Source organism: Eublepharis macularius, chromosome 8, assembly GCF_028583425.1.
Source record: "Eublepharis macularius isolate TG4126 chromosome 8, MPM_Emac_v1.0, whole genome shotgun sequence".
NCBI classification, from domain to species: Eukaryota; Metazoa; Chordata; class Lepidosauria; order Squamata; family Eublepharidae; genus Eublepharis; species Eublepharis macularius.
The window spans coordinates 76,582,403-76,598,143 of record NC_072797.1 but is presented as its reverse complement, the minus strand read 5'-3'; the positions used below and the strand labels follow the sequence as shown (position 1 = coordinate 76,598,143).

Below are 15,741 nucleotides of genomic sequence, written 5' to 3'. Positions count from 1 at the left end.
CCAAAGGGACCACTGCAGTCGTAGAAGCCATGCAACCCAACAAAGTCTGAACAAACTTAGCAGACTGAAAACGACACCTCTTAAGGGTGGAAATGAGCTTCTTAATCTTAGAGGCGCGCTCTTCAGGCAAGAAACCTGCATTACGCACGCCGTCCAAAATCACCCCTATGAACTGAATGGAGCGAACAGGGGTCAGCTTAGACTTTTTTTGATTAACAAAAAGACCCAAACGGAGACATAAGTCCAGGGTGAGAGCCACCTGATTGGACACATCCGCCTCAGACTGACCCACTAGAAGCCAGTCATCCAAGTACGGAAAAATGCAACAGCCCTGAAGACGCAGGTGGGCTACTACCACTGCCATACATTTAGTGAATACTCTGGGGGCAGTGGCTAAACCAAAGGGCAAGACCCTGTATTGGAAAACACGATGGTCATAGGTAAAACGCAAAAATTTTCTATGGTCTGGGAAAATAGAAATATGAAAGTAGGCGTCCTTTAAATCAAGGACTGCAAACCAAGAGAAAGGGGGCAGCAAAGTCAAAACCATCTGCAATGTGACCATCTTAAATTTTCGGATCCGTATAAATTTGTTTAGGCCCCGGAGGTCCAGGATAGGCCTAAGCCCCCCATCTTTTTTCTCCACTAGGAACAGGTTGGAGTAGAAGCCCAACCCAGCTGACTCAGCAGGAATCTCCTCTATCGCTCCTTTATGTAAAAGAGCTGAGAGTTCTCCCAAGATTTCTGACCGCGGAACATCCGAAGAAAAAACAGGGAGACACAGGTAGGGTAAACCAACAAATTCAACTTTATAACCAAACTGTATTATGGAAAGAACCCAAACATCAGAACAGATCAAATTCCAGGAACTCCAGAAAGCGCTAAGCCTGTCCCCAAAAAAGGGATCAGGTCCCTGTGATTGTCAGAACTGTTTTTGTGATTGGCTCTGATCTTTAGGTTGATGTTGCTGAGAGCCAGTCCTAGGACGCTGGCCCTGCCTCCGTCTAGGGAAGGAAGCCTGCGGGCTCTGGTAGGGTCGGTGTGGCTGGTACGCGTACCCCTGGTAGGGCTGATAACGATGTTGTCTGCCACGCTGGAAGGAACGGTAATACGGACGAGAGGATTGCTGTGGGGCCTGATGTAGTACCCCATACGAACGAGCCGTCAGGCGGTCGGTTCTCTTCTTCGAAAGATATTCATCGGTCTTTTCCGAGAACAGCGTGGTGCCTTCGAACGGCAAATCCTCCACCTTATTTCTCGTCTCAGCAGGGAGGGCAGTTGTACAAAGCCATGCGTACCTGCGCAAGACCACAGAGGAGAGAAGAGATCTGGCAGCTGTGTCCGCCATACTCCTGCCAGCATTGATTTGATGCCTGGACAAACGGACAGCCTCTTCTTGTATGACCCTAAGGAGAGTACGCTGCTCCTCAGGAATCTTAGGAAGGAAGGAAGCCACCTTTTTCCACAAAAATAATTGGTATGCCGACATCATGGCTGCATAATTAGCCACCTTAATGCCAAACGTGGCAGAGGTATACAGCTTTCTACCCATACTGTCAATCTTTCTGCTGTCCTTGTCAGCTGGAGCTGAAGAGGAACCCTGGCGAGAACGAGCCTGCATTTCCTCAGTCACAAGTGACGACGGAGGTGGATGCACTGCTAGAAAGGAATGCACATCGTCCTTGGTCTTGTAAAGGCTCTCCACCTTTCTGTTAGTAGCGGTAGCTGATGCCGGTCTCGACTGAAGTTTTTTCCACATATCAGCAAACCCTTCAATAAGGGGGAAAGCAATCGAGGGAGTGGACCCCGAATAGATATGCTGTAGAATCTTGTCGGTAAATTTGGATTCAGTCGACGTGACCTCCAAATCCAGAGCCTTGGCCATTCTCTGAAGAATCTCATTATAGGCTCGGAAATCATCGGTTGGGGAAGCCTCCTCCGAGGGCCCAATTTCTCTCTCCGGAGAGTCCGACAACGGGGATTCACTGTACCGAGCTCGGCTCCGAGGAGACACCACCTCCGAGGGACGGGGTGTATAATCACGACCAGCATAGGAACCGGCTCTGGGTGACGGCGACAGAGAGATCCTCCGATAACGGTGGTCCGAGAAGTATGAGTCTTCTCTAGTATAAGAGCGGGTACCTGGATCGTCCCGGCCCCGACTACCTCTAGACCGGCTTCGATAAGAACGGCGGGAACTCCGGTCAAAGGAGCGGGCTTGTCGGCTCCCAGTGGAACGAATCGAGCCCGATTCAAACGACGTCGATCGAGGCCGACCCGATGGTGTAGGGGGCCTGTCGAACGGAACCACATCCACCTCCTGGATCGCCTCCGGCGGAGGAGTCTTGGAAGGCAGGCGGACAGCGGACTCATCGCGTCTCTCCGACGGAGCCGGGGTAGGACCGGTCGGAACCGAGGACGAAGAGGTAAGCAGGGTCTCCAACACTGCCCTATCATGTTTGCTGGAATGTTTACGCTTCTTCTTCTTCTTTTCAGGTTCGGTTCTGGTAGGTGACTTCGAAGTCGGATCCGAAGCCCTCGGATCCGATATCTCTCGGGGAGCCGGTGGGATCGTCTTCGGACCCGAGGTAGCCCTGTCACCGCTGACCTCACGGGTAGGTGGAGTACAGACAGCCGACGAAGTTGAAGGAGGTCGACTCCGAACGGTTCCCGGAGCCGAAGCTGTCGGTTCCGACGAACTCCGAGCCGGGGCCGAACGACTCGGGGACGGATTGGAACGCGGAGTTCTAGCAACCGACTTCTCCGAGAGAGGACGGGAAGGCGCAGCCGGTGCAGAAGAGGACTTCGGCGGAGGATCTTCTACCGACATTGCCCGCTGCCAGAGGGAGGCATGCAATCGATCCGCCCGCTCGGCCCGAGCCTTGGAGGTAAACGCACAGCAATGTTTACACGCCTGAACATTGTGCGTTTCTCCAAGACAGTAAAGACAAATAGAATGGCCATCCGACCTTGTCATTTTGCGGTTACAGGTCTCACAACGCTTGAACAAGGCCGTCTCAGCCATCGCGACGAAGGAAGAGCAAGAACCTCAACGATCGGCGGCGAAAGAGAAACTGAGGGTATGTGAGGGGCGCTCCGCCTCCTAGGAGCCGTTTCGGCGGGAAAGCGGCCGCGCGTGCGCGATTGGAGGCTGGAGCGCCCCCTAGTGGTTTAGAGCTATAAAAATCTCCGGTATCGGCAGGCCTGCGCGTGCGCAGTCCCATGTGGGACTGCACAGGAAGACCGTAGATGAACCGAGGGCTCTGTCAGGCAACATTTCTAGGCTTCTCCCCTCAGAACTGAGGGGGCAGGTGCCTTTAATCAAGCTGGTGCTGCACCACTGCAGCCTTGAAGGATATGCCATTGTGAGGAAGCTCTGACAGGCCACACCTCTGGACTTAGCTCTTGGTATTCAAGGGTGCCATGGAAGCAAACAGGCTGGCATAAAGCCACAGCCTTGGAGAAGAGCCATTGTGGGGAGGTTCTGCCAGGCCACACCTCAGAACCCCCCTTGGTAATCAAGGGAGTCAGGAGTGTCAGGGAGGCGTCTCTTGAGCCAGAACAACGAAGGGAAAGAAACTTCTCTTCTTTAAATGTAGTTATATTCTTAAATAGAATGTCCATCGAGGATTAAAAACTTTTAAAATAAATTCCCGTCAACCTGAAGGATGAGGTGAGGGAAAAGCAGAGAACAGCAATGAAGATCCTCTCTCTGCACTGGTAAAAAAAGAACTGAGAGAATAGTACCCCCTCCTCCTGGTCATGTGATATTTTTGTTGGGAAAGTGCCAAAGGAAAGAGGGGTGCTCCTAATCTCCTGGAAAACTATGGAAAGTGAACAAAATGAAACTGAACTCAGACATGGTGGAAGTGATGCTGGCTGGAACGGTGGAAATTTTGAAGTATACTGTGCTCCCCACTTTTGATGGGATTCAGCTGACCCTTGCAGACTTGGTTAAGAGCCTAGGGACTATACTTGATCCAGAATTACTGCTATAGAAACAAGTTAACATAGCTGCAAAAATGTCTTCTTCCAACTCACTCTAGCACAGAAGATGGCTTTCTACTTTGACATGTCTGATCTGGCCACCTGGGTCCATGCCACAGTAACACTGAAACTAGACTACTGTAATGCTACTACTACAGTCTACATAGGTCTCCCCTCAAAGTCTATTCAGTGACTCCAACTGGTGCAGAATGCTGTAGCTTATTTATTATCAAGACCTAGGTAAAGCATGCATAGTACTCCCATCCTGCAGCACTCCACGGGTTGCCAATCAGTTACCGGGTTCAATTCAAAGTTTGGCTATCACAGACAAAGCTCTTCATGGCCTTAGTCCCTTATATCGACAGGACTGCCTCTCTCCCCATGCACCACTGTGGCAGCTTTGCTTATCTGAACAGGGCCTTCTGCAGGTGCCACCTTGCAAATGAGAAAAATCAACAACTATCCATACATACACATTCTTAGCTGAAGCTCCTTTTGCTACACCACAGGTTGTGCAAAGAAGCTATGTAAGTTTAGTTTACATGTTAACACAATATCTTGCCAGGGCTATGGATCTCTGACATGACTATGCATGTGTAGCTACTTTACACAGACTGCAGGACAGTTTAAACAAGACACTGAGTCTGTGCAAAGTCCCACGGAAAAGATCTTTGCCACACCAGCCTTGTTGAAATCGGGCCATAGTCCTGTCCTCTGAGAAGTCCCCAGTGCCACTTCAGCTGGGGGTCCCAACTCTGCTTAGCAGATTGGACCATGGTTGTTACTCTCACATCACAATTCCTTCATACCAGACACTGGTTTCTGTTCACTGAAGTAAAGAAGGGCCTGTTGCCTTTCAGATCCCCAGCAGCTTTGTCATGACAAGAACAGCTCACTTGAAAGCCTCCCGTCTCCCATGACACCTTTAATGGGGCTCCAGTAAAGCCATGGCTTAGAGGGAAGTCCTGCCTCTGTTGTCCTAACAATGGTGGCCACTTCTTATTCAGGCACAGCCACTTCATGTTTGACCACTGCACAATGATTCTATTCTGGTTTCAGGCTACTGCATCTGTGGGTCTCCTCATGAGCCAAGACTTACCCTGAAGATGTTCATGGAGCAGGGTCTAGCACACAGGAGCAGCCAGGGTCTGCAGCTGGACCTACCACTCCAGGTTGTGGCCTTGCAACCTGGTTGATCCAAGAAAGGCTGCCTTCCTTCATCTTGGTTTAAGTAGAATGGGACAGTATTGGCCCCAGCTGCACTGCTGGCAGGTGCTGGAGTTCCTGAGGCTGCTCTGCATACTGGTTGGGATCCTGCAAGGAAGCACTTTCAGGGCACTGACCTAGCTCTACCATGGGATTGCATGCAGCCAGTCTGCCACCTCAGCCTGGGCCTTCTGCCATCAGCATTCCTGCAAACTGGGAGAGGAACCTGGGGGACTACAGGCTCAGGTTTGAGTCCTGCCTGGCAGAAACCTGGTGACAGTCTCAGGGGCTGATGGCAAGTTTCCCTCACAGGCTCTGACAGGGTTCCTCTGGCACTGATGAGATGTACACAGGGGCTTCTGCAGTGCTGGTCCCTTCCTGGTCCCTCTGGTCTCCAAAGTTGCTGATCCTGGCTCCTTCAGCTTCTCCTCTGGGGATTCTGAGTCAGAGTTACTGAATGGGTTAGAGCGGGTTATGACAGATTCTACATGGCTATTTTGATGTTGCTTCATGACCAAACATCTTTTTTTTAACAACAGTTCTCCATACCCTTAACACTAACCATTAGGGTTGCCATCTCCAAATTGGAAAATTCCAGCAGATTTGAGGGCAGAGCCCATGGAAGGTTGATTTTGGGGGAGGGAAGGAACTCAGCAAGGAGTTGTTGTCAGAGTCTGCCCTCCAAAACTGCCATTTTCTCTATGGGATTAATAATTCTGGGGGAACTCCAGACCCCACTGTGCTTTTAAAATAGTGTTTTCAATTATGATGGCAGTCTTATGAAAAGAACAAAAAGAAAACTGTGCTACCACACTCAAGAACAACAACTTTGTATTTAATTGATTTTCCTTTTTACAAAGTTGAAGTTCTTACGTCTAAGAACCTTCACTTTGTATATCTTTCTTCTCCTTATCAAGGGAATAGACTTGACCAGAAGCTGTTTCTGATATATGGACAGTTTCAGTACTCCATTTATTGCATGGGGCTGGCAGGGAAAGCAGCTGCAGTTAAGAATGAGGAAGAAGGCCTTTTCTACGGAGCTCCTTCCGGCCACCTCTAGCTAGTACTTTGTAAAACTGTTTTTATTGGATCAATACAAGGCTAATGCTGTGGTAACAACAAACGGAAATTTATTTATCAAAACTATTGCCTGAACACAGCAATTGTCTGCCTTGAAATCATAATAATGCTGATTTAAAACCAACTCTGGGTGTGAATTTTATTGAAAGTTGATGTGTTTGTAGGAGTACTATTTTAAGTCTCAGTTCTCTATTTACAACTTCTGAATTATTCTGATTTACAGAAAATCCAGTCAATTGAAGTTCAGTACAATTCTATTTGAAATAAACAAAGTAGACAATATATATGCTGGAAAATAAAGAGTTCCATCATGTGAAATGAGCCCATCCACTTCTGCATTATGTTGCATGGCATCCTGGCTAGAAGGGTCCTACAAATCTTTTCATTAGCCTATAAAGAGGTCTGGAGGACCCTTCTTGCCAAAATACCATGAGATATAGTGCTAAAAAATAATAAAGAGAAGAGGCAGAGAAGACTGAGGATGCACTTTAGAATTTTTTAAAAAAATTTGGGACTATATTAGAATTCTACTACAGCTATGTAGCTTAGTTCTTTTCTTAAAATAAGCATTATTTTCCACTGTAGGGTGTATGTGTGTGTGTGCGCGCCATGGAATTATGTAACCCACCCTGTTTCCATAATTGTCAACTGTGCCTCAATTCAACAATCAAATGCATCAGACTAAAGAACGTTTTAAACAACTTTCCAGTAAATTTCTCCAGTAAAAAACTGAAGACTTTGTTCCTCGGTCTGTAAAGGTTAGTCAAGAGGGACTGGTGGTCCCTGGGAAGTGAGGCTTTTGCCCTCCAGAATTGTGTTTTGCTCTTGACCCCACTCTGGCCTTCTTCTGGCCATGACAGGTAATCTGAATTTCAATGCTTTCCACGTGTGCTCTGGCTAGATCTGGATGGTATGCACAGGGAGGGGACTCAAACTTTTCTCCCCATGCTGTTTTCCCAAGCTGAAACAGCCTGGGGGTGCTATTTGCTCCAATTCGGGGCTATATGAGCCACAACTTTCATTTTCACAATGAGACAAATAGAAGAATGCAATGGGCAAGCCGCCTCTCTCCGTTCACTATGGTCTCAATTTGAATTGTGCCAGGAAGAGCAAAACTTCAAAACATGCCTCTCCATCCAAACTGAGAACATTCCCAGGAAAAAGGTAATAAAGAAAGCAAAAGTAATCAGGAGGGCTTTTTTACACAGGTAATAAGGCTGCATTGCATGAAATGGTCCAGAAAGATGCTTTGGCGAAGGCTAGGACTATACTACTGTATTCTGTAGGTTGTTGTAAACATGCTCCCACTATGTAATTTCTGCAGTTTCACATGTCATGTTTACATACTTATGCTTTGTTTCAGGTTTGTTTCAGTTCTATTTTAGATTTCTGCTTCTTTCTCAGATTTCTGGAATCCAAATCCTATTGTGTTGTTTACTGAATTCCCCATCCTGTTGACTGTTTTTGATTTATACTATGTAAGCTACCTTGAGTCTCAGTGAAAAAGATGGACTACAAATAACATAAATCTTTTTTCAGATTTAAACAGCATTCCATATACAAACTAAGACAAGCTGTAACAACTACATTATTTTTGTCTCACCTATGAGCTAGCTAGCGGTGTCCAAGTGGTGTCCCACATTTTAGCATCAAAGCTACACATCTAGGATTGGCAGTTCCATCACAGAAATCCAACCAAATGCTGAATTTTATATGAGACATATAAACACGTACTTCCATCCATACCATTCAAGGTTCAGGAATTGACCTTTAAAGCCCTATAAGGCTTGGAGTCAGCACACTTTAAGGATTGCCTACTCCTCTACGAACCTACAAGATCATGTCAGTAATCAGAGGCTCTCCTCTGAGTGCCCCTGTCATCTGAGGAAAGGAAGGCAACATGAGAAAGGACCTTCTTGGTTGTGGTACCAAAACCCTGGAACTCCCTCCATCCTCAGGGAGATTAGTCTGTCTCCCTCTATTCTTGTCTACCACCACTAGATGAAGACTCTGTTGTTTGTTTGGTGTTTCATCACTAACTCTGATTGGTCCTGTAATGGAATTAGGAGCGAGTAGACAGATGGGGAGATAGAGCTGATGTTTTATTGTGATAAAGTAACCCACTGGAGCGTCCCAGGCTTTCCTTTATGACCTAGTGGGAAAACAACTTTATCTCCTTGATGTGCTAATGCATCACTAATGGGCAAGTGGTTCTGGCAGGCTTTGGGTTCTAGAACCCCAAGCCTGCTTTGGTTAATATCTCTTTGGTAGATGTAGAGGAAACCTTGAAAAGGGGGCTGATTCAGTGGGTGTGTGCATACATATGTGAATGTGTGTATACAACCTGAGTGTGAAGCTATGCACCCACCCATTAGCTCCTGCCTGGGAGCCCAATGCATAGGACTTCTAAGACTCTCTTAGTTAGTAACCTTTCCATGTTTCTTTTATGTTATTAGACTGCATGCTGGACTACACTAGAGTATGTGCCTTCTAGAAATAAAGTTGTTTACTTAAGAGTACTGCCTAATTCATAACCCACCACACCCTGACCATTCACTACATGCTACTGAATGGAAATCCTGGGTAACTGGGGGCGGGTGGGGGGGACAGCCCAAGCAAAGGGAACACATAATTAATACCCCGGAGGTGGAGGGGGTTACTGAAGCAGTTCCCCAAGACCCTGCTTAACGGGGGTTTGGTGAGACAGCATAAATATGTATGTATCTGTATTTTAAACACTGTTTTTTGATGTTTCGATTGTTCACTGCCTTGGGGACCCTAAATTGGGTGGAAGGCAGGAAAAACCCTTAATTTGCAGATACAAGAATACTGTCAAGGAGATGAGAAATATGACCCAAAATTTTAGTATATGTTACCAGAAATATCCAATTTGGAATCCCATTGCCCCAGTCCTGAATAGTGTTACGCCACCAGCTCAGTCTGTGTGAGCTGTGAGCTTAGATTAATTTTAACAGATTTTCATCAAAAATGGTACAAAGGACTGAGGATAGACTTAGGGGGAGTCATATAGATTTGTGTTTGGCACCACAACATCAAATAATCCTATCTGATCAGGGTCCAGCTTTTGGGACATAAATACAACTGCCCCATTACATTAGGCCTTCTACTAATCCTTTCTAGCTCATGATCTATATACTGCCACCCCATTGCACAAGCTAGTATGCCCATCTATTTCCATATATTCAGATTTCAAAATGCATCAACAACAGTGCTGAATCCTTAGTGGGAGAGTCTGGGAATGTATCATATGTTCTCTTACAGTGCAGTCCTAAGCAGAGTTCTAAATTCATGGATTTCAGTTGACTTAAAATGGTGTAACCCTGCTTACGATTGCACCACTAGTCTCTCCCAGCCTTTCTGAAAGAATAGTTTCACACAATTAGCCCTTTCAGTTTGAGAATAGGCAGAATAACATCCCACCATATTAAAAAACCACCCCTTTTACTTCTATTATGCAATTTTCTGATTGGCCAAGTTCCAGCACGCATGCATAACAAACACGCAAAGAACTATAGATATGCTTACACATCAAAGAAGAAAGATTACTGGTACAAACTTCCAAAATTTCAACAGTAGGCTCTCATTTATGAATGATCAGTGCTAAAAATGCAGTACAGGAAGTGGAGCTTTCAGTCAGGCTATGCCTGAATGTGGTAATCCCTTAAAGGGGATTGACCCTATAACTGAAAAAATACATAAATATTCTGTATAGAAACTTCCAAAATATTCCAGCATGTAAAGAATCCTCTTATTCCATTGTTCATCTTTCCTAACACATCAAACTAATTTTTGTTTTCACAGTGTCCTACAAGCTACTGAATTGTCACACCAGCTCACAGGTCTGAATTGTCAGACCAGCTCACAGTAATGAAGCAAGAGAGAGGGGGAAATGCTTTGTGATTACACTGCTACCTTAAAATGCTCATCTCTTGCTACTGCACATTAAAGTCAAGAAGGCAAAGTACAAATGTTAGATTATATTCAAAGGAAGTATCTTGTAAAATTGGACATAACTGTGCAGGAGATCTGCCTGATTTGCCACAGGTAAAAGGGGACAGGATTAGAACATTAACAAACAGCAAGTAAACTTATTCCCATCCTGCAACAGGATACCCTTTCAGCTGCCATGGTGTGGACCACCACTTGATAGAGCAGACTTAAAAGGAAGTTAGAGACTATGAATCTCTCTAAACAAGACGCCTGGGTGCACATTCATCAAGTGTCAGGAGATGCAATGTTAGCTGGGAAGTGTAGTTTTGAAAGACAGGGCCAGCGGAGATCGCTCCGGAGGGGACAGATTCTCTCATAGCCCTCTGCCACCTATGGCATGCTGGATTGTCTCCCCTTCCAGAGCTTTTACCCGGCCACCCTTGCTGTTTTAAAACTTTGAATTAACTGAGCCCTGGCAGGGCAAAGGCTCCAGAAGGGGAGACGCCAGAGGCAGCGGAGAGCTGTGAGAGAAACCGTCCCATCTGGAGCGACCTCCATTGGCTGTATTTCATAACTACAATTCCCAGTTAACATTGCATCTCTTGACACGTGAAGAACACATGTCAGATACCTTGTGCAGAGAGACTCCCAATTTACTAACATAAAGAATTATAATTAATGATTTTATAAGCAAGAAAGACTATTATCTTGAAACAAAAATCTTTGACATCTAATCTTACCCCCATAAATTCTCCTACTTCCAAAAGGAATGAATGGCTGGTATTCAAACCTTTAATTAAGAATACTATAAGCATACCATCAGTCAAATACGACCTTTGCTCCTCAGCTCATTTAAACATGTGTCACCTTGACCTGTAACGTGACAACGGACCATTTTTGGGTCAATATAAATCAAGTGCATGCAAATTTATTCAGTTGGCGTCCAAGGGCCTGAATCAACATTAGAAATCTAACTAGTATTTGCTATTCTGTTATTGACAAAAGAAGCATATTTAAATGATAACAAGTGCTTATGGGTGTCATTTAGAAGTTAAATTGTTCCCCAAGGATATCTTCACAAAACGTCTACATTTAAAGGTCATTCATTGCCAAATTATGAACAACTGTTGCATTTATAAGCAGAGACTCAATAGTTTGGAGATCCTGTCATCAATTTAAAGTGGCAACAAAAAGTTTTAACTGTTGACTGGTATTAAATGAAGAAAAAAAAATCTGTATGAACATGCAGTGTCACTTAAAAGGGATGCCTAAACATAATCTCATGGTCTAATTCAAAAGGAGATACAATTTCTCTAAAGTGTAATTGCTGGTTTACAACAAGCCACATATCTGAAACTTGGTCTTTTGTTATATTGATACTGAAGAGGGATACTTGTGAATGGGAGATCAGATTCAAATGGAATGCTCATGAGATGTGGGATGGGAAAAGAAAGAAAGAAAGAAAGAAAGAAAGAAAGAAAGAAAGAAAGAAAGAAAGAAAGAAAGAAAGAAAGAAAGAAAGAAAGAAAGAAATGTGGACTAGTCTTGAAAAGTCTTTGGCCTTAGCCAAAGTTCATCAGCCAGGAGAGTGGAGGCATTGGATAAATACTCTGTTTAAGGGAAAAGTCCCAAGTATTTTGAGACCTGATTATAGTTTGTGATTCCACCTATCTTTCTCGCTACATAATCACTGCCTCACATACCACCTCTTTTGAACTGGTCTCTACTCACTCATAAAAGCTAAAACTAGTCTATAGGAAAGGTGCTTGCTTTAGGGAACTATTCCCCAGCCAAACCAAATCTTCCATTTCCCAACTCCCATTCCGATTCTGGCCTAGTTCAGAGATCATGAATTTGCACTTGGGTTGTGGGTGGGGATGCTCTAATGACTAAATACAAAAATGTCATGCTCATAGAAAACGTGATGTCAAGAGAAAGAGATCTAGCGAAACCTTCTTTAAAAGTAAAGACAAATGTTAAACCATAAGAGCTCCCACATACTCCAAAGAGAAGTCTAGATATACCACTCAGATCTCAAAGTCAGCTTGTGTACTAATAAAGATGTAATAAAGATGTAAAAAGTGGTCCCCCTAGAACATGGGGACCACTAATTTGATTTTCCATCTTGGTTCTAACATGGGCATAAGGCTAGAAAATAGAGTCTGTGTCCTGCTAAAGTTAAGATAACAGCAGTGGCAATGAGCCATGCTGAGGGCAAGGTGTTGAGCTGTTAAGCAACAATGGAATGTAGACTCACCCCTCCCTAAAGCACACCTCAGGATGATTAAACCCAAAGGCCATTCTTCCCAAGGACTTTGCAGCCTCCTCCCTGAACAATTTGGCCCTAATGAATGACCCAGTTCTCCAAGTCAATGAGCACTGGACTGACCCCAGCTAGTTCTCCTCATCTTAGTGAGTGTAGAGGAAGATTTCTACCCATTATTTAATCTTGTTATTCACCCAGCCTGAGGGCTGTGTTTCTCCAAACTTCCTCCAGGAAGCATTTTCAACTTTTATGCAAACCAGGAAAACTCTTTTCAATATCAGCCTCCTCCCCACTTTAAACTTGGGTGAGTCTCTAGAATTAGGTTTTCTGATAGCTTTAATGCAGGACAGGATCTAGTAAGTATTCAGGCTTATCCATCATCCTCCCTGAGACAGCCACCTGTCACTTCCAGTCTTTTGTGCACTTATCATTGACTATGACTAGCACATTCCAGATCATGAACATTTGTATTATAAATACTGACCCCCAAATCTCCAACACACTGCAGCAGTTTTCCCAGCTACTGCCCCTGTGTGGCACAGGATCACAGGAGACATGAGCTGTCTCTGTCTCTACACTCTACTCTTATGCTGTCCACATCTGGACTCTACAGGATTTCCACCCTCTGCAGGGCAGGTCATATGCTTTCATTTCCTCTTTTGTTTATTGTTTAGATGTTAGGTTTAGCATTTTTACTCTGTGTGTGTATTTGTAGGTGTGTTTGGATTCTTGTGTACTATTAGTTTCTCAATAAATATTTTAATTTTGTTCTGTCTTCTGCCTGCTTGTTTTTGGGAACCTCCCCACTCTGGTATGAGGCTTTGCCCAGATCTGAGATCCTGGTATACATAGGCAGGATGTAATAGGATGACACACTGAAACAGGGGATGTGCCAATAGTTGAGAAGCAGATACATGTAGACTATTTGGGTAACAAAGCAAGCAAGCAAACTCCTGCTTTCCCATCTTCTTCTATAATATGTGATGTCAGACATGAACACTTCATCTTTGGTGAGATCAGAGAGACAGATGTCATTTGGAGTTCATGAATCCCTTTGCAGGTGAAATGTGCAGACCCTAAATTTTGCAAAGTGCTTCTGCTTTCCCTGCTGTATCTTATAAACTACGCAGGACTTTTGGGGACTCCATTGCTTACCACTATCTTGCTCACAGCAACAGCTGTCACCACTTTATAACTTTATTTTTCAGTGATACTAAACTGTTATTCCTCTTTGTTATTTTGGCCTTGAAAGGTGATGTTCCACCTTTCAAACAGAGACTGATATCCAAGACAAGTCCTTGTACTATTTAAAACACCAAGAAGACAACCAGAGTGATTAAAACATGATTAAAAGAATAAAAGAGAAGTGCATGCTACAACAACAACAAAATTCCATTTTAATGCTGACAATAGACCTGAGAAAGTCAGTGCCTGAAAGACAGAGCCTGGTGAGAGGGTTCTGTCACTGGGATCCACAATAAAGAAGGCCCCAAAGTTGTGGGCATCCAGGACAGAGCTTTGTTTGAAGATACTGGTTTATGTTCATAAGAGAGAAAATAGCCAACAAGAAATTAATTTCAGCTTTCTTTAGCTGACATGCAATGTAATTAGCAACTTACTTTCTTCACTGAATGTGCCACTTTCTCAGTTAATTTCTGCCTTCTTAAAATGTCATACAGTAGAAGTAATCAGGACAACCCACTGCCAATCTTGCTACATTTCAAAGACAGTGACAAAACCCAGAACACTTCAGTACAGACAAACCATCACAAACATACAGCCAAAATGTATTTTAGTTAGCACTCCCACATATGCAGCTGTGCTGGATCAGACCAAGGATCCCCCGAGTCCACTGTCCTGTTTCACGCAGTGGCCAACCAGATGCCCCCAGGGCAGATGAGGAAGCATGAAAGAGCATGCCACCAGGCCCCTCTAAGTAAGTACCTTCTCTTGAAATGGATCTTTTCCTCTTGCTCACAGATAACCCGGCATTCAGTATGATTCGTAAACATTCCACCAAGCCCAGGGGCAAGAACTGACCCGCGATTGCTAGAACGCCTCGTCAGCGACCCGACTCCGAGTCCTCAACAAGAGGCCAGAGATGGGCAGTTGCCAGCTTCCCCCAAAAGAAGGCACCGGCACCCTTCCCTGGCACCCTCGTCCCCTTGCTCCGCCTCTCAGGCCAGGCAGCTCGGATTGCTAGCACCCTCGTTCACTACGGAATGACTTGCATTTACTTTGTCGTTCGGGCACAGCCTTCTCGCTCTGCCCCTTCAGCACCTGGAGCAGGCAGGCAACGCTTCCTCCCGAACAACACCCTCCTCTCCCTCGCCCCTCCACAAAAGGGGGGAGGACGGGGAGCTCACATAGCCCCCCACTCACCGTATAGCCTCTCTCCAACTCGCTCTCCTCATAGCGAAACGAGGGGATGAAAACCTCCATAGCGGGATCAGCGCCAGCGCGTACTCCGGCGGGAAGCGCCACAACAGGAGGGCGCAAAGGCGGGCGGGGGTGCGGCCGGGGGGGCTCTACGGCCCCCAAGTAGCTCGCAGCCTTGCAGAAGGAGCCATCTACAAGTGCAAATCATGTGACTGGCGGCAACCAACCTTTTCCTATCTCTATGGGAACAGCCGCCCCCCACGTGATTCTGGCTCCAGAGCCTTGGAAAGGGCGGGGAGGGGGGCGCAGAGCCGGGAACGACGTGGGACGGAGGAAAGGGAGGGGACGCAGGCGGAGGAGGGACGGCGGCAGCCTCCCTTCTGCGCAGGACTTGGCCTTTTGCCACAAGCAGGAGAGGGGGGACCGTTAGTAAGGATACGTAGCAGGACCACAATGTATTGCCGCCAACGTTAACGTTTCCCGCATTCACTGTGGCGCTCCAGTTTGGCAGTAGAATCTTCTTCCATAATAATGTGGCCCGCCTCACTTTCTTGGCAGGCGTTTTCGAAATCGTTAACAGAACCGTCCAGGCGACACCGCCTTTTACGCCGCTGTTGAACCCTGGCTTGTTCATAGTGGCGGCGAACCATTTGCTGCGCTGTTAGCAGAAACAGCCTTGGACCCGGTTTCCGGCTGACTTCAGTAGACAGCAGTCAGCGTTTTGCTCTTGGCGCTGCTATCAGCTGCTGTATTTCCCTAGTGCCCTGTAAACTCCAGCTCCAAGTCCAAAAGGCGGCACAAGGGGTTGACTTCATGGAACAGAGACTCTCTTAGCACTTCTGCTAAATACAAATTCAAGTATTTTTCATCTT

General features: G+C 45.7%; 1 protein-coding gene across 1 annotated transcript in view; it reads right to left on the bottom strand.

Annotated features, from left to right (window-relative positions):
* SNX24 (sorting nexin 24) overlaps positions 1-15,120 on the bottom strand; it is a 106,698-nt gene extending 91,578 nt beyond the window's left edge. The window contains exon 1 of the mRNA XM_054986496.1: positions 14,873-15,120. Within this exon, the coding sequence (XP_054842471.1) occupies positions 14,873-14,932 (60 nt within the window). The 5' untranslated portion in view covers positions 14,933-15,120. The remainder of the gene's footprint in view (positions 1-14,872) is intronic.
* Between the last annotated feature and the right edge of the window lie 621 nt (positions 15,121-15,741).